The 27630-nt window shown below is 57.9% G+C and overlaps 1 protein-coding gene across 6 annotated transcripts; it reads right to left on the bottom strand.

Annotated features, from left to right (window-relative positions):
* Positions 1 to 1454: 1454 nt before the first annotated feature.
* Positions 1455 to 27118, bottom strand: Inf2 (inverted formin 2). Of its 6 annotated transcripts, none has more exons than XM_051196681.1 (24): positions 26965 to 27118; positions 15771 to 16170; positions 14526 to 14641; positions 14293 to 14452; positions 13846 to 13879; positions 12917 to 13058; positions 12288 to 12429; positions 11425 to 12144; positions 10478 to 10623; positions 10323 to 10384; positions 9893 to 9995; positions 9637 to 9722; positions 9256 to 9356; positions 8459 to 8529; positions 7629 to 7736; positions 7276 to 7346; positions 6517 to 6637; positions 6012 to 6176; positions 5721 to 5823; positions 5428 to 5589; positions 4244 to 4873; positions 4075 to 4159; positions 3678 to 3734; positions 1455 to 1927 (listed from the first exon to the last, which is right to left on the bottom strand). In XM_051196681.1, the coding sequence occupies exons 2-23, from the start codon at positions 16159 to 16161 to the stop codon at positions 3722 to 3724; spliced, it is 3732 nt and encodes a 1243-aa protein (XP_051052638.1). In that variant the 5' UTR covers positions 16162 to 16170; positions 26965 to 27118; the 3' UTR covers positions 1455 to 1927; positions 3678 to 3721. The 6 variants fall into 6 exon arrangements, with proteins under 6 accessions (XP_051052638.1, XP_051052633.1, XP_051052634.1 ...); XM_051196676.1 differs by lacking the exon at positions 26965 to 27118 and adding an exon at positions 17935 to 18052; XM_051196677.1 differs by lacking the exon at positions 26965 to 27118 and adding an exon at positions 17935 to 18052 and having other exon boundaries at positions 4244 to 4870.
* Positions 27119 to 27630: the final 512 nt, after the last annotated feature.

Below are 27630 nucleotides of genomic sequence, written 5' to 3'. Positions count from 1 at the left end.
AGGGTTTCTGTGTGTAGCCCTGGCTGTCCTGGAACTCAGAACACAGAAATCAGCGATCTTCTGACCCCCCCTCCCCAGTGCTGGGATTATGGATTGACTATGAATTAAAAAAAACAGAACACTTTTATGTGTATGAGGGTTTTGCCTGTATATATGTCTGTGTACCATGTGCATGCCTATGGACCCCAGAAGCCAGAAGAAAACATCAGATTCCCTAAGATTGGAATTATAGATGGCAGTTAGCTGCCATGAGGGTACTGGGAAAGGAACCTGGGTCCTCTGTCAGAACAACCAGTGTGCTCAACTGCTGAGCCATCCATCTCTGTAGCTCCTTTGATCATAGTTGCTGATCATCACTATATAGCAAAAAAAAAAAAAAAAAAAAAAAAAAAAAAAGCTTGCTGCACTTGGAGTGAGGTTTGCAGAATGCAAATTAGCCATCACCACCACCTCCCCAGGGCTCAAGAACCCTCAGCAGGGCTCTGAGTGGCTGAGTCTGAATCAAGCAAGGGAGAACTTCAGGTGACTGTCCCAGGCCCAGGAGTGCCAGGACTGTGTGGCCTTCCTGTGAGGCTGGGAACAGGGTCCCTGGATAGTATTTAGGGACACTCTGCCCTAGATAGCCAGCAGCTTTCAGAGGGTTGGGCCAGGCCAGCAGCTGAGCAGCTGGCATGAGCTCCAACATCGCCTCCATGCCCCAGACCTCTACTTCCTCTTGGGTTGGGATTCCCACTGGCAGGGGCCTGAGGGACAGGGTAACCCTCTCCACGCTTTGCTACAATGGCCTCTGAGGGATATGGCTTGCACCTTGCACTGTTGTTCAAGGATACCATCTGGCCCCGGGCTCCATACCCAGGCTGCCCATTACGCACTCAGATGTCTGAAAGCTTTGGTATTTGCTGCACCCCGTCCAGCCACCACCCCGCTAAAGAAGGCTGTCAGTACGTGTCTTCATGCCTCAGCACGCTATGTACTGGGGTTGTGGGGGGTGATGACCCTGTCTGTGGACCCAGATCACTCAGGCTGGCTGGCGCTACATTTCTACCTCTTGAAGGAGAGTAGACTTCCTTGGCCACTCACGTGCCACCATGCCCGCGCTGGCTCACCCATCCATCTTTGTACCCGTCAACCCACCGGGCACCTCCCACTTAGCCTTTCTCCCACTCACTTCCCTCCACGCAGTCTCAACAAAGCTGCAAGGCAAAGGCAAGGGGGGGGGCGGCGGCCAGGTCCTCTTTTCAAGGTCACGTGGTTCGCGTGGTGTAAGTACAAGTCAGGACAGACAAGGCTGCTCTTTATTGGTTAAAATCCCTGCTGAGCTCCCAGACCTGGGAGTGGGGACAGAGGGGCTGAGCAGGGCCAGACACCGAGAGAGATGGCAGCTGCTGTGGCCACCACCATTACTCATCTTCTTTAGTTCCCCGGGGCCCACCCGCCAGGACCTGCCCTTAGCACTGCCACCAAGCCTCCCTTGGGCCCTCCCTGTCCCCAACTCAGCCACAGCAGAACTAAGATGCATAAAACAGCACTCAGCTAAAAAAGAACCGAGTGAGCCATGGAAGCAGGCTGGGGATGCTGCAGCCCATTGCAGGCGTTTGCACCTGTCTCCCTAGAGCCAGACAGGAGGCTCCCTCCCAACCCCTGCGGTAGGTGTGCATGCAATAGGGGCGGGCAGAGGTTTGCAAAGCGGACTGTGAGTCTCTGAGCGTGCAGGTGGTCCAGGGTGACGCCAGGCCAGGTCCTAGCGTCCACGGCCGGCCAAGGCTCCCGAGGCTCCTGGCTGGGTAAGGCACGGAGTTTCGGTTTCTCAGGGGCCCAGTCCCAGCCTGGCCCCGAAGAGCCTCCCTCTCCAGGCAGCATGTGGGACGCCCGACGCTGTGCTGAGCCGTCCAGGGCGCTCACTTAGCTTTGGGCCTGGACCTGAGGCCTGTGGGGAAGGAAGTGACAGCATTAGGAGCAGCCTTTCTCAGGAAGCTGCAGGTGTGCACTGCAGGCTCCCATCACCATCGCCAAGACTATGGCTGCCCACGCAGAGGATGTCCCAGCCAGCCGTGTTTGGTGCCCTAGCCTGATTCCGTCCGCAGTGGGGTCCGTGGGGGTCTACTTCTCACATCTCAGACGAATACCCACTGTGTGTCCTCGCCAACCCTCACTGGCCCTTTCAGCTGAACTTGGTCCTTCCTGCGTTTCTCTCTGGATGGGCGCTGGCCAGGGAGGGCCATGGGCTGGCGGCCACACACTTGAATTGACCCTAACCTGCCCCTGTAGGAACCCTGTTCCCAACACTCTGTGCTGCCTAAGAAGCCCGCTTTCCCACCAGTGGAGGGTGGGGTTCCATGCTCCCCCTGGAGGCCTGAGTTTGAGAATCTGCTCAAGACAAGAGAAAATGAGTCAAGCATTCAGATGAGTGAAGCTGTCAAAAGTTCGCTCAGGGTGTTATCAGGATGTCCACAGGGAATGGGGAAACGAACCACCAACCAAGACAAGATATAGCAAGTCTGGGTTAGCTAGAACAGTGGTGTTCAACACGGAGAGGCTGCCGACCCGGGGACACAGGAAGTGGCCTCCATTGAATGCATTACCTAATGGGGCAGTCCATACTCAGGACTGACACCTCTGAAAAAGTAAAGGAAGAGCAGTGTGCAGGCTGGGCCCCAAGAGTGATGGGGAGCTGACCTCTCTGTGGATCTTGCCTGCAGTGAACCAACAGATCTCATCCTTGTATCTCAACCCTGAGACTTCAGCCCAGAGGCCATCAACTTCAACGTGCCAGGCAGACCCAGGGTCCCTGAGCACCAGAACTGCTTGGGAGTCGTTCAGCTTGGACTCATGGCTCATGATGGGGCCAGGCTTTTTTGTCCTAAGCTGGGCCTTCCTCCATCCATGAAGCCTGGCCATGGAGGAGGGCCCAAGTTGTTCCAACAGCATCTCTAACCTCTTGGGCCATGTCGCTGTTCCTGGCCGTCTTGCCATGAGTGGGGTCCAGAAGACCCATATGGTACGTACAAAGAAGACTTGGCGTCTACACTGGTCCCTTTCTGCTCCTGGCTACACGGAGGGGAGGCCCATGCACCTTGGCCTTTGGCAGCATCTGTACTTGAGACATCCACTTCCTTACAGTCTCTGTGGGCATGTGTTTGGCTTTAACCTGGGCCACGGGAGAGCTGGCCTAGCTTTGGGAGGACTGGCCCCATGCAGAGGGAAGGTGTCTCCTGGGGAGTTGGGGTTAGTAAAGCTGCAGTTACCATGACCCTGAGTAGGGCTGAGGCACGGACAGCAACAACCTCAGTCTGTCCTGCAGGACCAAGAAACAGGTACCCTCAAAGATCTCACACTGTACCCACAAAGGCCTGGCACCCCACTCCCTACAGGGAGCCTCACTGGGCTTTATCTACCCCTTCTTGGAAGCCCATTTGGAGTCCAGCTCTGAGGTTGTGTCCAGCTGGGGGAGAGAAGGCCCTGGGAAGGCAAGGCTTGGCAGCTGGGCCTTCTCCAACAAAGACAGGGCAGGAACAGCAAAGGACCCACCACCAAGAGCCAAGGCTGGGGCTTGCTGATACACCCAGAGGGCTGGAGAGAAGCTAGGTTAGTGCCCAGGAGGGCCAGGCAGCAGGCTGAGGCCCTAGCACCCGCCGCCACGTCACCATTAGTCAACAAGAGCCAGGCTGTGTACATACCTCACTGGATCACACACAGCCTTTTAGTTTTATTATCATCAGGGTCAGGGACACACTCTGCTTTCAAATAAAAGAAACACACTCATCAGCTTATCACAGGTGGGCGGCCTTGAACTCGGGGTAGGATCTGTGAGGGCCAAGCCAGCCATGCCAACATTCTTGGTCAGGGGCAGAGACAAGACTGCCAGACTGAAGCCCAGATTCTCTGGTTACGGGGACAAAGGCGGCTGCACCCAGGGACTTAATGCCAGACCACCCTGCAGCAGCTAGAGCCAAGGGCCACCCTGCTCTACTCCCTGCAGGAGGGTGTGAAGGCAGGAATTTGCAGGTGAGGGTGATGCTGGCGGTGGCCCCCAAAGCTGCCCTCTGTGTGACGTGCTGTGTGCCACTGAATCACCCTCTCTCCTGGACGCTGGCTGAGCCTGTAGTACCCGCAGGGATAGGGGAGGGACCAGCTGGATGGCAGGGAGAGGTCCCAGGCCCTGTTGTGGGACAATCAGTTCTAACCACACATCCAGACCCAGATGTCTGCCAACCTTGCCCACCACAGCCCACCTCCCAGTTACCTTCTTGGTCCCTTGAGTGACGTTTCTTCCTTCGCTTGCTCGTCCCCTTTGAGACCCGGCCTCGGACCCTGGGGAGGGTGCCAGACCCTGAGGAATCTGTTACTGCTTCCTCAGAAAAGGACCTGTCCAGGGACGTGTCAAGTGCAGACTCTGGGGCTGTGTCATCCTGGTCCTCACCCTCTCCAGGGCCTGTGCAGGGGAGGTGGGTGCTGTGATCATGCTCAGACGCATCCTCTGGTCTCTCTTTTGTGCTGTCAGCCTTAGCTTGGTGGACACCCCACAAGGCTTCCGGGTCCACAGCATCCTGGTGCGAGCTCTCGACTCCAGGAGGCTTATTGCTGGAGAACTCGAGGGGCTTCAGCGCCCGATCATCTCCCAGAGTCACTGGCCAGACCCCCTCAGAGGGCTGGCCATTCAGGGTGTCTTCAGGGACCAGGAAGTCACTGGCATCCACATACCAGGAAGAACGCCTCTCCAGAGCTGGGGGACCACCTTCGTCCTTGGAGGGCTGGGGGCTGGGGGTTATAGCGTCCACAAGGTCCCAACCCTGTGACTCGCCAGCTGCCGCAGTGTTCAAGCTTGGCTCTGAGGCAGGGTGGTTTGTGCCTTGTACAGCATTGCTGGCGGCTGCTGTGGATGGAGAGCTACGTCAGTGAAGGGCAAGCGCCAGGGCATTCTGGTCCCACTTCCGGAAGTGTTCCTGACCTTGAGCCTTCCTAAACTACTCCCAACTTCAGCCTCAGGAACCCTCCGGCATGGTCTCTTGTGGACCAAGGCAGGGCAGTATCTTCAGTCTGGCCACACACTGGAGGTTTGGGGATCATTTAAAAACGGGTCATTTAAAAAGATCCATTTCCAAAGGTTTGCCTGTCTTAAAACCTCAGGTGTCCTGAACTCAGGGTGTCCATCAGTGAAACACCATTTCCCACATCTCCTGGCTACCAAAGGCTATAGAGACACTATCCAAGAGAGGCACCAGGGGGCCCTTTTCAGAGCTGTGACAACTACCCACATGCGTACACGCATGCATGCACGCACGCACACGCGCTGCCCTTAGCGTCTCCAGGGCAGTGTGTGTAGGGTCCACAAAGGGCCTCAGGTCCCAGAAGGCTTCCTGGAGGCAAGCATACCTGGAGGTAAGTGGCGGGAGGGCATGGGAAGGAGGTCACAGGTTCGTGTCTCACCAGGCTCTGGGGCCTTTGGAGGATCTGCTGGAGCCACTCTGCTGCCTGCTTCAATGTCCCCTCGGCCCCGGGCTGTCTTCCGTAGCTGGAAGCCCTTCCTGATGTCGGCCAGCAGGGCATCGATGACACACACCTCTTCTTGCTTCCCGGGCCCCTTTCTGACTGCAGAGCCACAGACCTCAGCTAGCAGCTCAGAGACCCTAGGCCACCCAGACACCCCTAGGAGATCGGGGGAAGTACTGCAAAGGCTTGGGAGAGGAAGGAGAGCAGCCCCACCTGCCCCCAAGACCCACCAGGCTTCCCGTCTTCGCCCCTCGGCCTCCGCGCCTCCTCCTCTGCCAACTGCTGTTTCCTCCTCTCTGCCTTCGCCATCTGCTCCTTCCGGTCCTTGTTCTCCTGCTCAGACAGACAGGAGCCTTGTCACCCAACCCAGTAAACCACAGTGGGAATATGAGGGACAACTAGGGTGGGGCTCACAGCTGTATCTATCCACAGCTGGAAACAAAGGGGCAAATCTGCCTGGCTTGGCTGGGAACCCCACTCCGGCGTCAGGCATCACCTAACTCCCCCTGGGCCTACCACACCTTCAGGGCACGGGTGAAGAGGTCTCGGAAGGTCTTCATGGTGCTGAACGTGTCCTCTAGAGACAGCTGCTGGGGGTCTTCGCACAGGTAGTCGGCCAGTTCCAACTTCTTCTGCTCAATAGCCTCAAACACCTTGTCCAGTGCCTGAGAGGCCTCAATGCTGGCCTGGGGACATAAGGCTCAGTCACCACCCAGTGAGCCAGGGGAGCAGGGAGCATGCTGGTGATACTGTAGGCATGGGACCCTTGGGGACAGGGCTCCATGTCCAGTAGGGCCTGCGGCACACTGGGTATACCTGGGAGCCTTAGCCTAGGGCCACGGAGTCCACACCCTACAGCAAACACTAGAACAGGAACCAGAGAAACGGCTCTGCTGACTCAGGCTCTTTTGCCCCCTTGGCCTGTGCTCACAGCGGAGCCGCTCACCACCTGCCCTGTCTACACAGTCCTGGACTGTGCTGGGAAGCCTCTTCTGCCAGCCACAGGACTCCCACTGGCCGGCTTACCTGGAGGCGCTCGGCATACTGCTTTTGCACCTCAGGGATCGAGGCGGACACCTTCCGTTCTATTTCCAGAAGCTTCTTCAAGTTGGCACTGGCCTCTGAGCGGATAATCTCCAAGTTGATTCTGAAAGGCACCGAGGGGCAGGATGGGCAAGACAGAAACATCAGGTGACAACCAGTCACAATGGCTCCTGACTGCATAGCATTAGCTATCTTCACACACCCCGCCGAAGACCCGGTCCATCACTTCACATTGCGGGTCCCAGGAGCCAGTCACTCCTGACGGCTCTGATGGCGGGGTAGCTGTCCCTCATTGTAGAGCAGGCTTGTGCCACGTTGGGCACACCTTAGCCCAGCTGTCTGTCACTCTCGTCTGACTGGTCCTAAGGCCCAGCAGCCTCTGAGCCACAAGCCCCATGGGAGCTCAGACTCTGGAGGTAGTGTCCAGCCAGTGTCTTTGCTGGGTGGCGAGACTCCGGGATGGTGACACCACTTCCCTGACCCTCAGCTTCCTCATCTGAACTGTGAAGTGGGGAGACCTGGGTAGCTCTGTCGTGAAGGTTCACTTTGTAGAGAAGCTGTGCCAGACCGCCACCCTGTCCCTTCTAGGCTTCACCTGAGTCACGCAGCTGTAGCTGACTCGGTCCTGTCCCAAAGTGAAAGTCACCCCTCTTTGGGGTAGGGAATCAGCCCCTGCTGCAGACAGGGCGGACAGCGCTGGAGCCTGAGCTGCTGAGGCATTAGGCTGGCAGGAGCACCCACCCTGCAGCTTGAGAGGGTGGCTCCAGGTCGCGTGGCAGCTGTAGGAGGTCTGGGTGGCTCTTCTCCACTTCCTGTAACACAATGTGCCCAGTAAGACCCCGCTGACCCCACTGGGCCTGTGGATGGCACCCTGCACAGCCAGCAGCCCTCTGACCCTCCCGGGCCCCTAAAACCCTGCCAGGGCCTGTGGTCTTTCAGCGTTTTCGTTTTCCAGAGGCAGGTGAGAGTAGAGGGCCTGTCCCAATGTATGGGGGTGGCGGTAGGTAAGGCCTGCTGGGCATGGGCTCGGTCTCTAGAATAAAGGCCCAAGGCCAGAGCAGGGGGCACCCCACCCGCCAGGCTCCCAGAGGCACCTCCAGCACATGGTGTAGTAGGGTTACACGGCTCTGCTGGGACTTGGTCTCCGTGAGCTTCAGCAATGTGCTAATCTTGAAACCGTCTGCATCTCCTGTGTGGCTGCCCTGTGAGGGACAGGGAGTGAGTCCCCGACTCCCAGGGTGTGAGTGAGTCCCCGACTCCCAGGGTGTGAGTGAGTCCCCGACTCCCAGGGTGTGAGTGAGTCCCCCGACTCCCAGGGTGTGAGTGAGTCCCCGACTCCCAGGGTGTGAGTCCCCCGACTCCCAGGGTGTGAGTGAGTCCCCGACTCCCAGGGTGTGAGTGAGTCCCCGACTCCCAGGGTGTGAGTCCCCGACTCCCAGGGTGTGAGTCCCCGACTCCCAGGGTGTGGGTGAGTCCCCGACTCCCAGGGTGTGAGTGAGTCCCCGACTCCCAGGGTGTGGGGTGTCCCCGACTCCCAGGGTGAGGGGTGTCCCCGACTCCCAGGGTGTGGGTGAGTCCCCGACTCCCAGGGTGTGAGTGAGTCCCCGACTCCCAGGGTGTAAGGTGAGACCCCTGGCTCCTAGGGTGTGAGTGAGTCCCCGACTCCCAGGGTGTAAGGTGAGACCCCTGGCTCCTAGGGTGTGAGTGAGTCCCCGACTCCCAGGGTGTAAGGTGAGACCCCTGGCTCCTAGGGTGTGAGTGAGTCCCCGACTCCCAGGGTGTAAGGTGAGACCCCTGGCTCCCAGGGTGTGAGTGAGTCCCCCGACTCCCAGGGTGTGAGTGAGTCCCCGACTCCCAGGGTGTGAGTGAGTCCCCCTAATCCCAGGGTGTGGTAGGACGTGGGGCGCAGCCCAGTCTGACTTACATAGTTGAGGAAATTCCCAATCTTAAGGATCAGCTGGCAGAAGACAGGCAGCCGCTGGCTGGTGAGCAGACCTGTGACGGATGGGCAGGGCTGAAGAAGGCCCAAAGCCTGTGTGTACCCCAGGCCCATCACAACACCAGAAAGGACAGGGGGAGGGGCCACATGGGACTACTATCTCCTTCACCAACAGGTGTAGGGACTCTGGAAATACTTCCTGTGGTGCCCATGTCTGCTGACCCCTCAACTCCAGCAGGTGCACAGCTATTACGCGTCCTTTGGGTGAGGGCTCTGGAATGGTAGCCGCCCTAGTTCTCAGGCCCCTGTCCCTTGGGTTACAGGGAGGGCACAGTCACTCCTGATCAGTGGCTGAGATTGTGCCTGAGAGGAAGGAGCTGCCCTCAGGCCACTGAAGCCCATCTGTGCCTCTGATCTGGTGGCCACGTCCGCCTGTCACTCCACTCACAGAAGGGGCATGTACGCATATATATATATATTACATACATACATATATATACACACCCTTGTGTGTGTGCACACGCGAGTGGGTGTGTATGAATATGTCTGCGTGCACACTATTCCCGTGGGTATGGACTACATGTCCTCACTCGTGTGTGGTGTGAGCGAGTGTACAGGCATGTGCATGAGCATCATGAGGAAGCAGCAGAGGGCAGAGGTGACCTTGGGTCTCGCTGCAGAACGTCACCAGCTCTCACGGCCACCGTGACAAGGCCACAGCAGAGGCTGGCGCGTGGCAGGCCTGTCCCCCCCAGCCCCACAGGTTTCTGGGCCCCACTCACTCTCGCAGGCGGCGAGCATCAGCTGGGCCTTGGGCCGCACCATGTCCAGTACGATGGCCGTGCCCTCACACAGCATCATGCACTCCACCCGCAGCTGGTAGCTGGTGCAGCAGAGCAAGGGGTTAGGACCTGGAGGCCTCACCATGCTTGCCACTGGGAACATGCTCTGCCCTTGCTGGGTGGACTGAGGGAGGGGTCCCCATGGCCTGGCCTGGGAATATGCACATTTCTAGGCCTGTCCCCAGGACAGAAGTAAGGCCTGGGCAATTGGGTGGCAGCCTAGAGGGCCTGGAGCTTCTCAGGACTTCAGAGGCCACCTCTGCTTTCTGAGAGGGGACAAGGAACATGGTGGCATTTAGATGCCAGGGCTGCCTTGCTTACCAGGGGATGTCCAGGAGGAGGATGTAGAACTGGTCAGCACTGGCCAGCTTGGTCCGCTCCTCAGTGAATGCACGCAGGTTCTCAATCTGCATGGCACCATGCGTGGGGACAAGTTGTCTGCCTGCCCCACCCTGCCTACTTCCAGCTCCCCACGAAGCTCCACGGTGGCTCCCAGCCTCCGTGGCTCTCCACGGGGGTGACATGGGTCAGGACCCAGCAGTCCCTGATTCTTTGGCTGATTTGGGCCCCGGCTCACCTCATGCTTTTCTGGAAGGAGTTTTAGGAGCTGCTTGAGGACCTCCACATCAAACTTGGTTGTGTCTCCGGCCCGGATCATGGTGGTGACTTCTTCATTGGAGCTGGAGAGGGTGAGGACAGAGAAAAGGAGGGTGATTTCCCTTGCCCCCTGCCACCTTCAGAGATGGTAAGGGTTTAGAGACTGGGGGCAGGGCCTAAACTCCCGACTTGGCCACAGCTTGCCCATGGCCTAGGAGTCTACCTCAGTGACTTTCTGTGGCACTTTTCTGTGGCAGCCACCCACCCACCGTCTCCCGCTCTGGGGCTGGAGCATGCATGGACCTGGCCAGCCTGTAGAGGGCACTGCTGGGCATACCTGAGAGGCTCAGGCCAGAGCAGGCTGCCTTCCTGGGGCTGAATTTGGCAGCAACATTATGTCCCTCACTCACCTTTTAAACTGCTTCAGGAAGATGTTGAGGTTCAGGCTCTTTTTGGAGTCCAGGAAAGTGACCTAGAAAACCCCTTTAGCTGGTATCCGGAGGGTGGGCAGAGCGGGTCACTCCACCCTCAGAGGAGATGGGTGGGGCTCTGCCGTTGTTCTTACCTCTTTGGGTTCCTTTCTGGTGGGGGCAGCAGAGAGCTCCTTGGGCTTAGCCGTGGGGAACGAAAAGAGCTGCTCAATGCTGGAGAAGTCAGGTTCCACCACCTCAGTGCAGGGGCTGCTCAGTGTGGCCCACATGGAATTGCGCTCTACAAGGGGGATGGGGGGATGGGCAAGGTGCTCCGCTGAAAGCCATCCTTAATGCGGGGCTACGGGTCCCAAGGCAGGAGTGCCCAGGTTCTGGGGGCTGAATGGGAGCCTAGAGCCCAGCCTGAGTTGATAGTCAGGCTGTGTGCATGTGGGCACACACACCCATGCTGGCAGCGACCTGCTTGGTCTCTCTGGCTGCCCTTCCCTGACACCTAGGGCACTTCATCCAGAGCCTTAGAGAAGGGCAGGGCAGTAGACACCTATGACCCACAGGGCCCTGTGGTGGCTTTTAGTCCTATGTAAGACAATGAAAGATGTGGTGAAGAAAAACCTCGATGGCAGAGATGCCATGTGGCCGAAGGAGTAACATGCCAGATTCAGGGTAAGCCACGGCCTCACGGCAATTCACAGATTATTAGATACAGGTTAATAATTTAGAGAAGCCCAAGCCATCGGCCAACAGTTTAATAACTAATATAGCGTCCGTGTGTTTATTTGGCGTTGAGGCAGCTGAGGGACTGAGCTGGTGGGAAAGAACCTCCAGCTACAGCTACAATGAGGCTGGAGAGACGGCTCGGAAGTTCAGAGTACAGGCTGCTCTTCCAGAGGACCTGAGTTCAATTCCCAGCAACCACCTGGTGGCTCACAACCACCTGTAATGAGGTCTGGTGTTGTCTGTGGGTGTGCAGGCAGAACATTGTATGAATAGTGAATACATACATATATACACGGATATGATCGCAGCCCTGCAGAGACCGGCATGCACCCTCCTCAGAGGCTGGCTTGGAACAAGGACTTACCTCTTGCCACATTGGACGGCAGCTTCTGCCAGTTCAGCTTCTTCATACGCAGGGTGGGTGGATTCACCCTGCGGTGACTGGGGACCCAGACTGAGCCCAGGCCGCGGTCCACCTGAGCCACAATGACCTCCTCCACACCACCCACCGTGGAGGGGACAGAGAAACCGGGCAGGGGAGGAGGTGGGGGAGGGGCCCCGCCTGTTCCAGGTAGTGGGGGAGGGGGAGGGGGAGGAGGTGGGCACCCCATGCCAGGGAGTGGGGGCGGGGGTGGGGGCAGGGTCCTCCAGGAGTCTGACAGAGGCGGAGGTGCCGGGGGAGACACGGTCGTTGAGCCTGGCAGGGGGGGTGGTGGGGGAGGGGGAGGGGGACACATGGCCCCTTGGCCTGGCAGGGGGGGTGCGGGGGGAGGGGGCACAGGGGTGGAGCTGGAGAGTGGTGGGGTGGGTAGAGGCGAGGCTGCCTGGTCAAGGGCTGTTGGCTGCGGAGCCACATCATCACTGGCCCTGTGGATGCCGCCCACATGTGGGCAGGTATAAGCCACCACTGGCTGCTGGCCTTCCCCTTTAGCTGTGGGAGTAGTAGTGTTTGGGGAGGAACTGTCCCGGTTCTGGCCGAGGTTGGCCTGGACACTCTTGTGGGCCTTGTCCAGGGGGCTTGGTCGGGGCCGCCCTTTCATGGACAGCAGTCGCTCAACCACCTCCTCCAGCGTGCAGGCCTGGGCTGCAGGAAGGAAGTGTGCAGGGACAGGGACAGGGACGGGGATGGAGACCACCTCCCCACATGGCCTCCCACGGAGCCAAAGATCTTGGGGTCTTGTCACCAGGCTGAGCCTGCTGCATGCTTAGCCCCTCCCAGCTTCTCACCATCACTGGCCAGGAGCACGGCACGGTTCACCAAGTTCTCCAGGGCCTCCCAGAGCAGCTGGCCCGAGCGGCCAGCAGGTTCCAGGTGCATGAGAGCCTGCAGTACCGACAGCAGCTGGGCTGATGCTGGGGAGCAGCTCACCTGCATTAACCAAAACAAACCGGTAGGTGGCTATCTCCTCCCTTGGGCAGGCTGATAACCCGCCCACCAGCCCAGGTGCCAGAGGCATCCTGCCCTTTGCCTCATTAAAGCCCTGTGATGAGTGACTCAGAGGCAGAGCTCTTCGTGTTGCTGGTGGTACTGAGGATCGCCCTACATGCTATGAGACATTAAATGGTACCCCTTGTTCCTACCTATTACCATCACCCCCAGATGAGAGCTGTTGCATTCAGTGGCTGAGATTGGGGGGGCATGTAAACTCAACCCCCTGACCCTTCACCTAGCCCTAAAGCTCTCTGAAGTCCCCAGTAATGACTACCTAGCTGAGGTGCAGGAATGCACAGCCTTTGACCTCTGGAAGCCTGTCCTGCATCACAACCCCATCCCCAGGCCAGCATGGCATTCACATATGACCCTAGCTCTGTGCCTGGCCATCCTGGGGCCCTGGCTCTAGACAGCCAAGCCCCACCTTGTGGAAGAGGGAGGCAAAGACTTCCTGATGGCTGTTCATGTTGATACCATCGCAGACACGCTGCAGCTCCTCCTCATCCTCCGCTTTGGCCTCTTCGAAGGCTTCCAGCTGGATCAGCAGATCAGCATCCTCCAGATCTCTAGGGGGTGAGGACAACCCGTCGAGTAGCTGTTCCATTGGACCCTTCCTCACAGCTACCTCTACTCCACCGCCCGAGCACACAGGGCAACACTGGGCAGCATTCCTAGCCAGGCCCGGTGTGCTGCAGCCAGCCAGAGGCATTGCAGCGAGAATAGAATATGAGTGGTAAGTAATGGGGCTGAGTCTCCCACCCTGCCAGGCTGCCCAGGGGTCACCTTGGTATGCCTAGGGACGGGGTAGGGCAGATCCTCATGACAGGTACAGGATTAAAAAAAAAAAATAAAAACAACAACAAAACCCGCAGTCAAGCTCACACTTGAGGCAGGCCGCCAAGCAACACAAGAGGGGATGGGCTTAGCCTGAGTCAGGCTGCAGTCACCTCAGCCTGGCCAATTGCTTACCCCCTCGCTGCCCAGAGCCTTGGGCTGGGGTAGCTCCACAGCACTGGAGTCTGTAAGGCTCCATGCTGACTTCCTGGAGGTAAAGAGTCCCCAGTGGGGTTGGGAACAGGGCTCTCAACTAGACGGGCTCCCTTTGGGGACACCAGGGTCAAGAGACTAACTCTGGGCCCTGTTACACCAGAGCTTCAGAGGAAGGCAAACAATGCCAGCAGAAGTTCTGAATCCTGAGTTAACCTGGCAACCTCGCTCCTATGGGCAGGGTCTGAGTGCCAGGTTCACTCCTGGAAGAAACCTCTCTGCTCCTCTGGGGACTGCATGGGCCAGCTAGCTGGAACCCCAAGGAAGGACCGGCAGCTGGCAGAACCAGCCACAGCTGGGACTCACCGTAGCCGGGTCAGAATAACCAACAGCTGTAGCCCTGGGATGGATGGACAGATGGTTAGAAGTCTGGAAACTGCCTTTGCCTCTCCCTGTCCCCAGCATCATGTCACATGTGTCCCGACTCTCTTTCATCTCCTCCCTCCCTCCATCAGGGAGTCCTAAGGCTCCAGAGGGGACAAGGTCTAGACACAAGCTAGTGCTTCCCCAGTGGCCACTGCCTGAAGGATGGGAGCTGGAGTTGGGAACGGGTCACCTATCTGGCCCTGCCATCCAGACAGCTATGAAACAGAGCCCTCAGTCTCTGCCATAGCACAGGCAGTGGTAGGAGGCAGCCAGACCCTGGAACTGTGCCTTACTTTGGGATCCCAGGGGATAGGGCACAGGCTGGGCTGGCCCAGCAGGCACTCTGAAGGTCTTCGAGCTGCCTGGCCAGCAGGTGAGGACACTTACCGATAAACTCACTCCGCAGCTGGGCACGGGTACGGAGATCCTCAGGACCCAGAATGATGGCGTTGATCACACTGAGTAGGGTAACCACATAGGGCACATTGTCGCTGTCCGAGAGCTCGTTCATGATGACGCTAAAGCGGTACTGCTGGCTGCACACCGTCTGTAGGTTGGGCAGGGTCAGCGTATGCTCCTGCAGCAGAGCCTGTGATGCTGGCCCAGGTTCCCCTACTCACCTTGTAATGGTCCAGGGCATCTAGTGTCAGGGCGTGGCCCTCAGGTGAATAGATGCACAGAGCAGCCAGCAGCTCAAACACTTGCTTCTTGACCATCACATTAGATGTATCCAGGGCTGTGGAGGGTCAGGAATGTCTCAGCAGGTCCACTGTCCTGCCTCCCCCATCAGTCTTTAACACACCTGTGATCTGAATCCAGGGCTGCAGCCTAGGATGCCAACTCCAGCCAAACTGCCAGGCCCAGGCTTTGCCATATGGATCTTTCTCAGTACTCTGACTTTGCCCCTTGGGCCACAGACAGCTCCTTTCAGGGAAGGGCTTGAAGGCAAGGGAGGGTATCTGGAGTCTACAGAGCCTGGTCCAGCCCAGCCCAGCCCTGCCCAGCCCCTGCAGCTAGCTCCAGGCTCAGTGTTTTCCATACTTGACAGCAATTGCATTGCCGACAGCTTGGATGCCTCCTCATCCCTGTGAGCCCTTGCCTTCTCCGTCCTGAGCTAGGGAAGTTTGGGGGCGCTTTCTCAGCTGGCTGTGTTGAGAACAGCCACACAGGACTTGGTTGAGGTGTATAATCAGGTCCAGGCTGGGGTGGGGGTGTGTCCTGGGCTAGACATATGTGGCAACCTCTGGTCTCCTTGCTCACACAGACCCTCTCCCTCATCACTGATTCATAGACAGTCTTAGAGCCCCAGGGGGACCTAGTTGCTTCCACTGAGGGACATACAGAGACTACTATCCACTTTGGTTTTCTTGCCACTGCCACGGCACTGCAGTGAGCCAGAAGGCAAAGCTGTCTTAAAGTATGCAAAGGCAAAAGATGGCGGCGTGGCCAGGGTGGCCGACTGGGTATACAGAGAGAGGTGGGGGACCAGGTAAGGTCCAAAATGTGGAGGGTGATATCCTTTGCAGGCGTGGGCCAGGCCTACAGTTCTGTGGCTGTGTTGTTATGGGGCTTGGAGCCAGGCAGTGTATGGGGTGACCTGTTGTGTGTACCAGGGCCTAGAGGTCAGAGGGTAGAGCCAGCACAAGGCTGGTGGCCACAGAACTGAGGAAGCAACAACTCGTAGCAGCTGGTGAAACGGTGCAGGGGACTCGGTGGCCCGGATGGAGTGAGTGGCCTCCACCTTGCCTTCCCTGATGAGCTCCCAGGTCCACAAACACACACACACACACACACACACACACACACACACACACACACACACACACACACACCCACCCACACACACACGATGGCCGACAGCTCACCCTGGGAGAGCTGGCGCACATAGCCCTGGTTGCTGAGGATGTATTCGATGCCCTGCTTGGAGTTCATGACTGCACGCACACAGCTGATGCAGGTGAGCTGCAGCAGGGCGTCTGCAATGCGGGCCACACCACGTCCCGACAGCCGCGCCAGAGCCTCCAGGAGCAGGTCCAGGCCGCTCTGCTCCAGGAACTGCACCATCCAGCCTCCATCGCTGCCCTCCAGGCGTTTCCGCAGGCCCGAGTAGTTGACCACGGAGGGCATCTGCAGCAGCCGGATGCACAGCTCAGGCTCTGCGTTCTCCAGGTTGGCCTCCGTGGGGTCTGACTCCTGCGGCCCCAGCTTCTCCTTCAGCGCGGCCCATTTGCGCTGAGCTCCTTCCTTCACAGACATCTTGCTGAACTGCAGGGACAGAGAAGGACAGGGCCATCAGCCTGACCAGGGGATAGAGATGACCCACGGATTAAGGGGTCAGAGGCCAGCCTCACCATAGGCGGCATGCAGAGGCACCGTTTGCTGCCTCAGTTTCTCTTTTAGGTTTCTGGCTTGTAGGTCAAAGATGGAAAGTTGGGACAGGTGTGTGTGTGTTTCTCTGTAGCTTAGGAGCCTGTCCTAGGACCTGTTCTGTAGACCAGGCTGGCCCAGAACTCAGAGATCCACCTGTCTCTGCATCCCAAGTGCTGGGATTAAAGGCGTGGGCCACCACTGGTGGCCTGGACAGGTACTTTGTCCCTGGCCCTGATAAAGGCTCCTCTTGCTCCCTGTGGATTGAATAACAGACAGAAAAGTCCTAGCGTATGCACAAGTGAGAGGCAGTTCCATTAGAGACGTGTGCCTAGAAGTGGAATGAGCTTGTGCTGTCCTGACAAGCTCCGGTGTAATTACGAGGGTCTGGGGTAGGAAGCAGTCAGTCATGCTAGCTGGAATGCTATGACTTCGTGGTGACGATACATCACAAACCTCTGAGGCTCCCTTATCTGGCTCCAGGCGCTTCCCCTGCCCACAGCTTGGGGATGGGAGGAGGAGCGAGTCACGGGAGCAGGCTGAGGGCAGGGTAATGTGATGCCCAGGGCTAGATGGAGTGGCTGGCAGCCTCCCCTGGTCCCGGCTTGCCTTTGGGTGGGTGCACCCTCAATGTGCACAGCTTCACCTGGTTCGTTAGCAACAGGCCTAACTCCCACTTAGGAAATGTCCCCCCTCCCCCAAGGCACAAGTTGGGCCTAAAACATTCTCCAAATCTGCCTTTCCTCAAAGCGTAACTGCAGACAGACAAACTGCACTCTTCTTGCCTCTATCTGGGCAATTTTAATTTTCCTGGGCTGTCTCCTAGGTCCAGCTGGCCGTAACGCTGTTCCATCACAGCCCCCGGGGACAGCTTCAAAGGTCAGGGGCATCCCAGGCTCTCCTGCAACCATGTATGGCTGGGATCTTATATTTAGCATCTGAGAAAGGCATCATGGAGCCGTGGGAGTAAAATACTGAGGGAAAGGGCTTGGTGGGACAAGCTCTCATAGCCGTACGCATCCCAAGAGTCCAGTCCTGCACGCTCCACTGGACTCAAGACAGGCATTTTACCTGCTGAATAGGTGAAGGGTTGTAGGCAGCACTCAGAGAGGCTGGTACTGTGGCCACATCCACACTGACTGGACCCTGCAAGTGTTCCTGGAACCCGCTAAATGCTGGGAGGCCAAGTCCACTTTGTATCTATCAGGTTTTACTCTGCTCTCTAGGATGAAGAGGCTCCTAGAAGACCATCGCTTGAGTACAGTGAGAGCTCAGGCACTTTGCCAGTGTGGCTGTGAGTCCCAGGTGTCGGCTGTCCTCACTCGAGGCCTTACTGCATTGGGTGGAAGCCACACAGAGCAGAGCATGCCTGCCCAGCAGTACTGGCAGAGCCCCAGCCTGGTTCCCCACTCTCTACCCGTTCAAATGCTGGTGGCCAGTAGGTCCCTCTTCCAGGCTGCCTGGTGAGCGGTGGGGACTGTCCTGGAGACCTCAGCCTGTCTGAGCCTCAGTTTCCTCCCCTGCCTGCAGGTAAGAGGGATGTCCAGGGAGATCAGCCTGGGTCCCGTGCTGCGTCTCACTGGGTGGGGAACCCAGGGACTTCCCTTAATCTCTGCTTTCACCAAATCCTCGACCCTTCCCACCATCCAGCCATCTACTCACCCAGATGCGCAAGACTTTCCGGCCGCCTCTGCCTACCCATTCCGGGCCCTGCCTCCAGCTTCTCATCCCTGATGCAAGCTCCCGGCCTGGATGTGGTCTCTCTTGGGAAGCGTTATACCCTTAAAGTGTCTTGGTAGTAGGTGTGGGAGCTTTGCCACAGAACAGAGCTGGCTAACAGGCCTCTGCACACTCCCCAGCTTCTGTGCTGCCCAAAACTGGCCTCCCCGCCCCCATCCCCGCCCCCATTGGCCAGAGGCCTTGTCCCCTTGGCACAGGCTGCGTGGCCGGAATATGAACTCAACCAGACCTGGCCTGTGGCATCCAGAATTTTCTGGCCAGGAGCCTTCCATGCTGAGCCCACCCAATCTTTCTGGGACAATGGGACCACCAGAGTAGCTGCAAACCCCAGGCCTGAGGCCCCCAGACACAAAGGTCAGCGTACCCGCCTGCCCCTCTGACACTGCCCGGTCCTCTGTCCAAGCACTCTGTGCTCACTCCCTAACGAGATCCTCCCTGCATCTGTGGGTGGGCCCTGCATTTATGCTCTCTGTCCTGTGGTGGGGGTAAGGAGCCTCTGCTTCCGAAGCCCTGGTGATAACTGAACATCTGGGAGAACTGGTCCAGCTGGAAACCAGGATGCCACAAACTGAGGAGCACCTTCCTACCTTCGCTGTATCTGCCAGGCTCCCTGCCTCTCCGTAGGATGACACTGAGTGTGAACAGGTGATGGTGACGGTGGCCTAGTACTGCAACAGCATCCGGACACTCCACAGTCTAGCAGCTTTGGCCAGGAAGGTCAACAGCTGGGACCTGATTGTGATTGACAGCCCTCATCACCTGTGCCCATGTTTCCAACTCAGGACCAATCAGAGAAAGGCAAATCTAAGCAATAGGCTGTCCCGTTTCTATCTGGCCTCCATGAAGCATCCTGGGCCTTCCTCCCCCAGACTATAAAGCTCTCCCTCCCTCTCCTGCCTGCTTCGAACTTCTGACAGACAGCTGTGGTCAACCCCTTTACTACCGCAGTCTCTGAACATAGATTCTGACTGCCATGGGAGACCCGGTGAACAGTACCCAGGAAGGTACTGGTGCCAAGCCAGGCAGGGGAGGAAGCTCACTGTGTTTATTATCTGAGTGTCTCAGGGAAAGCCTCTCTCAGCTCCCTACTGTGTTTATTATCTGAGTGTCTCAGGGAAAGCCTCTCGAGCTCCCTCTTCTGCAGAGTGAGGTGGAGTAAGGAGCTGGGATGCGTGCCGCTGGTTGGTTTTGTTTTGTGACAGGGCCTCATGTCCTCTTTGCTGGCCCCACACTTATTGTGTAGCTGAGACTGCCCCTGAAACTCCTGACCTCTTACCCATGCCTCTGAAGTGCCACCATGGCCGGCATGAAGCTGTTTTAACGGCATCTGTGGATGCCACTTCTACCTCTGGGAGCAAGTGTCCAACTTTGAGCTGGCAGACACTCAGAGGGGCCGGACACCCTGGCTTTGCTCGAGGCTTTGCTCGAGGTGTGGGGGATGGCCCAGCACAGAAACACCCTCAGGAGTTTTCCCCAGTCAGCTCCCGAGGATGGAAGTGCCAGCTTTGCAACCCAAGCTTTGGCAGATGGGGACCAGGACATGGACACTGTCCCATCTGCATACACAGATCACTCAGCAGTAATGGCTGCAGTGGGCAGAGCCTTTGCACACAAAATCCCTAGATCCAGGGGCTCAGGGCCTCTTGTCCTTTGCCCATGTTTTATTGTTACTGTTTTTCTTTTAAAAACAGGGTATCACTATGTAGCCCTGGCTGGCCTGTGGCTGGCTATATAGTCCAGGCTGGCATTGAACTTACAGAGTACTGGGATTCAAGGTGCGCACTGCCACGCCCAGCTTACACTTGGTTCTTGTTTTTAAAAATATTTACTTTTATTTTATATGCACTGGTGTTTTATCTGTATGTATGTCTGTGCAAAGATGCTGGATCCCCTGAAGCTGGAGTTACAGCTGTGAGCTGCCAAGTGAGAGCTGGGAACTGAACCCAGGTCCTCAGGAAGAGCAGTGAGAGCTCTTAACCACTGAGCTACCTCTCCAGCCTGCACACATGGTTAAGGATTACTTCTTCCACAGGCACAGGCCAGGCCTTCTACTTACAGACTACTCGTGAAGGCAGGGTCTCCCTCAGGATCTATGATGACCAACCCAGATCTGAGCACTGACCGGACTCCCAGAAAGGAGAGGATGAGGGCCTGCAGGCCTCAGGGTCACCGCCTGGGAGGGAGGCTCTCAGTAAGAGTTGGCTGCTTCCTCCACCACTGTAGGCCGGCCTGGCATGGAGCTGCCCGCACCTCCATCCCACATGCCCGGGCAGCTACTCTGACTCATGGGACTCCAGAGGATTCCGCCCCTGCCTGGTAATCAGAAGTGAGCTGAGCGGGTGTGAAGGACCAACTCCACTTACCCAGCATGCCATGCAAACAGAGAAACCAAGGCAGAGACAGTAGCAGGAAACCCTGCATGGGTCCCCTGGCACCCAAAAGTGTGGTGGTGGTGGTGTCCCAACACATTAGGGAATCTGAGTGAACCATTTGACCCCACATGTCAATTTCCTCATAGCTACATCCAGGAAAACATGGGACTATAGTTCCAGGAGCCAGAGGGTCCTGCAGCCAGTTCAGGCATCCCTTGAGGAGCAGAACCCTTGCAGGGGCTGTCGGCGCTAAGGAGCCGATGGCCAAGTGGCTAGGTCAGGCACGGGCCAGGGAGGGGACCCAGGAGGGGCTGCTGCCTAGGGTGGAGAGGCAGCTGAGGGGGCCCTGCCAGCACGAGAATAAGTCCTGGGTGCTTCTGGGCTCAGAGCCAGTAGGGGCTGGGTTAACACAAAGCACTGAGCTTGTCTTCCACGGGTGGGAGGGAGGGAGAAATGGCAGAAGCGGGATTCCGGAACTGGGTGGCAGGGGCTGCCACACTGTATTTTTAGCTCTCCCCAGATTTCCCACTGCTTGACAGCCCTTGGTTTTACAGAAGTGCACATGTTCCTGGCAGCTTTCTGGGGCTCAAGGACAGCCCCTGTCCTACTGTGACCCCATTACCTTCTCTGCTGACCAGTCTCAGTTCCCAGCAGGTAGGTCACCTTCCTACCAGACTGTGAGCCCCTGGGGACCTCAGCTGGCCTAGCTCGACTCAGGTAAGGCAACCTGTATGCACAGTAGGCCTCAAGGAAGTGAAAGAATGAATCCATCCACGTCCCCAGGAAGCGAAAGAATGAATCCATCCACCATCCTTACATCCACGGACATGGGATGTATAATGCCCGGTGAAGCGGCTGTCCAAGCAGCACCCGGGCCCACTTCCACTTGTCACCATGGCTCAGAGTGGGTATGCAGAACCCTGGACTTCCAATTCCCAATTAGTTTCCCATGTGTGCAAGGAGAATGAGGGTCCCCCTGGGGCACCTTAGTATGTGGCACAGGGCACAGGGTCCCAGGGAGGGAGCACACGAAGGAGCTCTTGGCACTGCCAGGGGAAGAATAGACAGGGCTGTGGGATTTCAACTGGAGTTAACACTTGGACTCTCACCAACACACCTGCCTGAACGACAACCGAAACAGTAAACAGGAAATGCCTGCTAGGGCCAGGGGACACCTCTCCGCCCCTGCTCAGAGGTGCTCAGAGAGGCCGTGCTGGGACCCTGTGGGCAGGCTGGGTGGTCCCAGAGTGCCCTCCTCCTCGCCCAGGCAAGGTGGAGACAGGAAGGGTGGAGGCGCCCACGCCAGGAAGCTGTTTTCACTTCCACAGCTCTGGGATGACGTGGGGACTCCAGCGACCCTACGCTTGTAATGTCACCAGAGAGGCCCCTTCCTCAGCCTGTGTCCCCAGCTGCACGAAGAACAGGACAGCCTGGCCCCCACGGACATTCTTGAAGTTCTGGGGCCTGTGGAGAGGCATAGGGTGATGATGACCCCAGTGGCCATCTGTGAGGGGTCAGAGCAGCTCCTCCCGTGGCCAAGCCTCTCGGTGGATGGGGGAGGTATGAGGTGTGCAGATCCGGGCTTCGGGGCCTGGGGTCTGCCAGGCTCCACAGATAGGAAGGCAGGGTTACAGGTATGGCCTTATGTGCCACAGATCCCAGCTCCTAACTCAGCTTCCTTCCGTCTGCAGCGCTGCCTTCACGGGTTTGTGGCCATGGGGACCTCAGGCTCACCCTAGAGCTCATCTGCTTGGGTTCTCTGTCTCCAAACTCAGATAGACTTGGAAAGCCCTCCTCCAACAGACCCCATGTGCTCTCTGGTCCCTCAGATGCTTTTGGCAAGGCCTCTCCCAACCTGGGTAAGGCCAGACAGACGTCTCTCAGGATTCATGTGGCAGTGTCGTGCGCTGGTCTGCCCTGGGAGGGTTGGGCCTCAGCCCGCCCATGCCCAGGATGGGAAAGCTGTGCTGTCCACCCACAAGCCAGATCACAGCCCCCGCCCTCCGCCAGTGTCCAGCTCCAAGCTTCCCTTCCAGGGGCAAGGAGAAGGAAGACACACTAAAAGTGGGGAGGGTCAGCATGTGTGTCCTCCAGCACAGCCCGGGGCAGTCGCCCGCCGGGGCTTATGGAGAAGACAAGGCTGCCTCCCAGTGAGGAGGGCTTCACCTCCGACCTGCTGGTTCCTTGGACAACCCAATGAACTTCCTGCTTCTGTCTTCACACCATGACAAGCGCACCAGGTACTTGGTGCCGCTTTAACTGTTACTGTTGCACAGGGCCAGCTCTGCCCTGACAGTGTCTATCTGCTTAGCTTAGTGTCCCAGTCTCCAGGGCTCCTGCTCAGCATTCCTCAGACACCTGGCCTCGGGGAGCCCATCAGGCCCAACCGGGCGAGCAAGATCCTCGGCCTTGGTCCTACGCTTTGCTCACAGTGCCGGCTGGGAAATGAGGACACCAGGTGCCTGCAAGAGCCAGCCCACTCTGGATTGGGTTTTCTCATTTGTACGGCGGCCAGGATGGTCACCAGGGAGCCTGGACACTCAGCATGGACTGGCTGAACCAGCACTGTCTGTATGACAGCCATCAGGCCTGCAAGCTCCATCGCTTGCCCTTCACTCAGAGGTGACCTCCCATCCCTCTTAGTGAGACAGTCCATCTCCCTTCGACCAGCTGCAACCTCCAGCATCCAGTCCCCACTCCTCCACAGCCTGGGCCCTCTGTGTGGGTGTCCCCGAGAGAGAGAGAGAGAGAGAGAGAGAGAGAGAGAGAGAGAGAGAGAGAGAGAGAGAGAGAGAGAGAGACTTGTACACGACGTAAGGCAGAGAGGGGCATGGGATGGGTAGCACCCTCCTCCCAGCCCAGGCCAGGGGGGAAGAGATAGATGCCTACCTCCCTGCTGTGGGCACAGGCAGCCGGAGAGCTTTGCCTGCAGCGGGGAATGAGGACACGGGATGACGAGGGAGTGAGTTTACACGTGGAGACCACAGCCCAGGGTTTCAGGGGGCCCGGACTAGCAGGCTGGGAGGTTGAGTCACATATACCAGTTCGTTTTTACAAAGCTTGGAAGCATCCAAGTGGCTTCCAGGCCACACCCACCACCCGCAAGGACCATCATCCCTCTCAGTGCCGGTGGAGACTATGCGAGATGGTCCTGGTTTGGGGTCCTGGGCTAGCCTCTGCTTACAACCGGCCGGGTATGCTGGGGCGTGTGTCCCTCCTGACCCCCTGGGCCCTGGGCTGGCCTAGTGCCTGGCTATGATGTTGGCTCCCTTCCTTCATGTGAGTTTCCTGAGTTTCCCATCCTCACACCCAGACCTCGATCAGCCTGAACTCTGTCAGCGCAGGCCACACATGCTGGTGAGGCGGAGCCCATGGGAACACAGTACCCATGTAGATCTGGGATGCTGTGCCCAAGTCCAGCTCTGCAAACACGTGGAGTGCTGAGACAGAACAGGCTGGGGCTGGTACTCTGACTCTGCCAAGGCCTCGGCAGGGGATCAGCCTGCTCTCCTCAAGCCCATTTAATGGCCCGTCCAGGAGTCCACATGCAACAGAAGTGAGCCAGAGGCAGGAGAGCGGCGGAGGCCACCTGACCTCTTCTGTCCCATTCCCTCCTCTGCTCTGTCTGCTTCGTACAGAAAGGAAAGCCATAGCGAGGTGGGACAGGAAAGCCGGAGTGGCCCGCCTGTCCTCAAAGAGCGGTGAAGGGTCCCGGGCTGCAGGACACGCCCTCTGCCCTGGCTGGTTTGTAGTCAGCTGGACACAAGCTTGAGTTATCTGGGAAGGGCATCTTCAACTGAGAAAAAAAACGCCGGCATCAGGTCGCCTGTGGGCATGTCTACAGGGCACATTCTTGACTTAGTGACTGATGTGGGTAGGCCCAGCCCACAGGGGGCGGTGCCATCTCTGGGGAGGTGGTCCTGGGTACCATAAGAAAGCAGGCTGAGGAGTCATAGGAGCAAGCCAGTAAGCAGCACCCTCCGGGCTTCTGCCTCAGTTCCTGCCTTGAGTTCCTGCCCTGACTTCCCTCAGTGATGGAGTATGGCCTGGGAGTTGTAAGATGAGATAAACCTTTTCTCCTCTGGTTGTTTTTTGCTCATGATGTTTTATCACAGCAATAGGAACCCTAACTATGACACCCACCTCAGCCACACCCTATTTCATCTACCAGTGCCGGATGAGCCCAGGCCCCAGGGGTCTGGGGCAGCAGGTCCTATTATCGTTCCTACAGGAGAGGGAGGGTAGAAGGTGACCCAGCAGGGACTACCTGACCAGGACAAGGCTGTCCGACTCTCTGGGCTGCAGTGCCCAGGCCTGAGATGCTCCCCTGTGGTGACTACTTGACCACCTGGTGGTCAGGCCACCAGGATGAAGGCCACATATTAGGGCTCCATCCTCAGAACTCCATAATGATGGAGAGGGAGGTAAGAGGACTTTGTGTGGCATATGGCAGGGTACCACCTTGATGCCTACAGTGCAGGCATTCTAAGTCAGACTATATAGTAGCTCACACTCTCCAAACCGAGTGAGAGCCAAGGGACCAGATGGGTCCCACCAGCCCTCGGCTTGTCTGCTCTTAGCACACAGACTGAGAAATAAGGAAAGCAGGGTTTGGGGCCAGCGCTTGCGGGATCATAGAGGAGGCCCCAACAGAGGAGAGACGCCGATCAGCCCCTGCCCTGTTCCAATGGGGGCACAAGGGGACACAGGCGCAGCTGGCACCTTCCCCTACCCAGTTCCTGTACAGCGGGAGGTGACATGTGCTGGGTGCGGGGCAGGTGGGTAGCTCTGAACAGATCCTACTTTGGCTCAAGGCCCGGGCTGTCTGAACTTTCTCAACAAGACTGTCTTCACTTAGGTCAGGCTACCGGGCTGAAGGCTGCAGGAGAGGGAGGGCCCACCTCACAGCTCCAGCGGTAGGGAGTCCTTTCTCCCCATCCACACCAGATGCTCCGCAGACCACCTCTCTTAAGGCCCCAGGGGACAGCCCCATGGACATCGACTCTGAAGCTCACTCTAGAAAGAGGCAGGCATGCCCTCTCCAACACAGGAAGTCCACTGGCTGAGGAACTATGCACCTATTAGACACTTGCTGTATGCAAGACAGAGGTAGGGCCCTGAGTCTGGTACTGTCTTTCAGACCGCGGGAGCCAACACACTAGCACCCTCACCGAGTCCAGAGAACGCCGCCACCCCTGCCCAGAATGGGCCAGCAGCAGCCTGGCTGCACCCACAGGTGGCACCTGCCTGCACCCACCATCCAGCAACTCCCCTGCCTCCCCCAACGGCTTCCATGAGCCTGGAAACTTTCCCCTCTGTAACAAGTGCACTTTGGTAGAAGGTGAACAAATCTATTTAAGGTAGGTGCTTTCAGGACCTAGCACAGGGAGATGTGTGCAATTAGCTCGACAGCCATCAGCACTCCCACAGAGCGAGGGGCCTCACCTGAAGGTTAACTCATTGCTGTTCAGGAGCAGGGCCCTTGCTGGCACCTTGCTCGGGTAGGGTGGTGGCGGGTGGTCCTTTTTGGTAGTGCTGGACTGGAGCTAGACGTCTAGGGAAGGTAGAACCCGGCAGGGCCAACTCCTACCTGGTCCTAGGAGGACCCTGCTGGGTCAACTTGAACAGCTGCCCCTGAGCCAACCAGAGAAATCCCAGTCCCTAGCCTTGGAACAAACACCCATTTTTGCTACAAGTGTCTGCTCCCCAAATGCTCCCTGCCCTGGGTGACATCCTGAAGACATCTAGATGTTTGCTGATGTGTGAGCCACTGTCCCCACCCTTCAGGCATAGGTGAAGAAACTGCAGCCCAGAGAAGGCAAACGCCACGGAGGACTATTGAGAAGGCGCTTCCCAACTCTAGCTTCAGCGTGGGTGTGCAGGTGTTGGAATGGATGCACTGACCTGGGAAGCCCAGACAGGATCAGGGCAATTTTTGCCACGGACTCCCAGTGCGCCCAATCTGCCTTTATGTGACATGGGGTTCTGGGTGTTTAGAGGCCTTGACAGACAGGTCTATAGACCCCTCTCCACCCCCACGATCCTCTGGGGAGTCCACCAAGGCATAGTCGGGGGTCACTCAGCTTTCCTATTAAGATCACCTTCATCACCAGCATCCTTGCCCAGGATGGGGGTTGACAGCAGTTGCCACAAGAAACAGAGCTGTGTCACTCCCTTAGTTCGGCAAATGGGGTGTAAGGGCCTGCGTTATTCCACTGTTGGGCATCTTTAGAGGCTAGCATCAGGGCGGGGATGCAAGCCCCACACTGTGCTACCCTGGAGGCCGACCTCCAGTTGAAGTTTATTTTCTCAACTGTGGCTGATTCATGGTCAGGATGTGGTAGCCGGCCGCAAGGTGGGGGAAACTCCTCCAGGCAGACCCTGGGCAAACACCCTGCAGGCAGTGAGTGTTACCCACCCCAGCCGGTAGTCTAGGGCTGAGAGCGCGGGACCGCATTCTTGGCTACCTTGATGCACACGCGGCAGCTCGGGGCCCTCTCCTCAATCCCAATCTTTCCTTCACTGCCCCCAGACTCAGTTTCCCTCTGAATCCCAGACTAGCCCGAAGCCTCAGACTTACCGGGCGGGGGCGCAGCGAGAGGTGATGCAGAGGATCCTCTCTCCAGGCGCCCGCACGTCTGGAGCTGCGGGCGGCGGCCCCGCGGCTGCTTTCCCCACGGTCTAACCGCGCTCGCGGGCCGGGCAGGGCGGGAGGGAGGAAGGGGAGGTGCGGCCCCGCCCGGCGGCGGCCACGTGGGGGGGCGGTGCTGCCCGGGGCGGGGCGGGTGGGGTCTCCAAGGAGGCCCTGCCCAGCAGGGTTCGGCTTTTCTGCAAGGGCGGAGAGATGGGAAGGAGAGGGACATTCCAGGGCTGGGCTGGGGACCCGTTGAGGGTGGCTCCTTTGCCTCTGGTCTCACTGACAGTTCCCGCCCAGGCTCCCTAGCACGTTCCTGGTCAGCCCCCTACGCTGGCCACTCTGCCTCCTACACGGAAGCCCTGCTCTAGGCTGCTGATCTTGAGTCCTCTGATGCTCCAACCCTCATCCTTCATGGGAGATAGCTCTTTCCAGTTCCCAACTGTCCGAAGGACCCGAAGTACTCTTCCTGGCTGAGTCTGGGCTGTGCCCCTGCGGACCTTCAGTTTCTCCAGCATGAAGAAGTACTTCTAAATGGTTTATGAGCGTGAATAATGGTTCTCCACTCGTGTCTTGAATCCCCCAGGCCGGTGGAGGGCATATGACCGATGG

Source organism: Phodopus roborovskii, unplaced genomic scaffold (assembly GCF_943737965.1).
Source record: "Phodopus roborovskii unplaced genomic scaffold, PHOROB, whole genome shotgun sequence".
NCBI classification, from domain to species: domain Eukaryota; kingdom Metazoa; phylum Chordata; class Mammalia; order Rodentia; family Cricetidae; genus Phodopus; species Phodopus roborovskii.
The sequence above is the reverse complement of the archived record's forward strand: the minus strand, read 5'-3'. Positions and strand labels throughout refer to the sequence as shown.

Coding starts and splice junctions, on each gene's coding strand:
- Inf2 (XM_051196676.1), bottom strand. CDS start 18,000: ATGAGAAGCTGGAGGCAGGGCCCGGAATGGGTAGGCAGAGGCGGCCGG. Junction 16,171..17,934: donor GGAAAGTCTTGCGCATCTGG/GTGAGTAGATGG, acceptor CTGTCCCTGCAG/TTCAGCAAGATGTCTGTGAA. Junction 12,430..12,916: donor TTGCCTCCCTCTTCCACAAG/GTGGGGCTTGGC, acceptor TGGTTAATGCAG/GTGAGCTGCTCCCCAGCATC.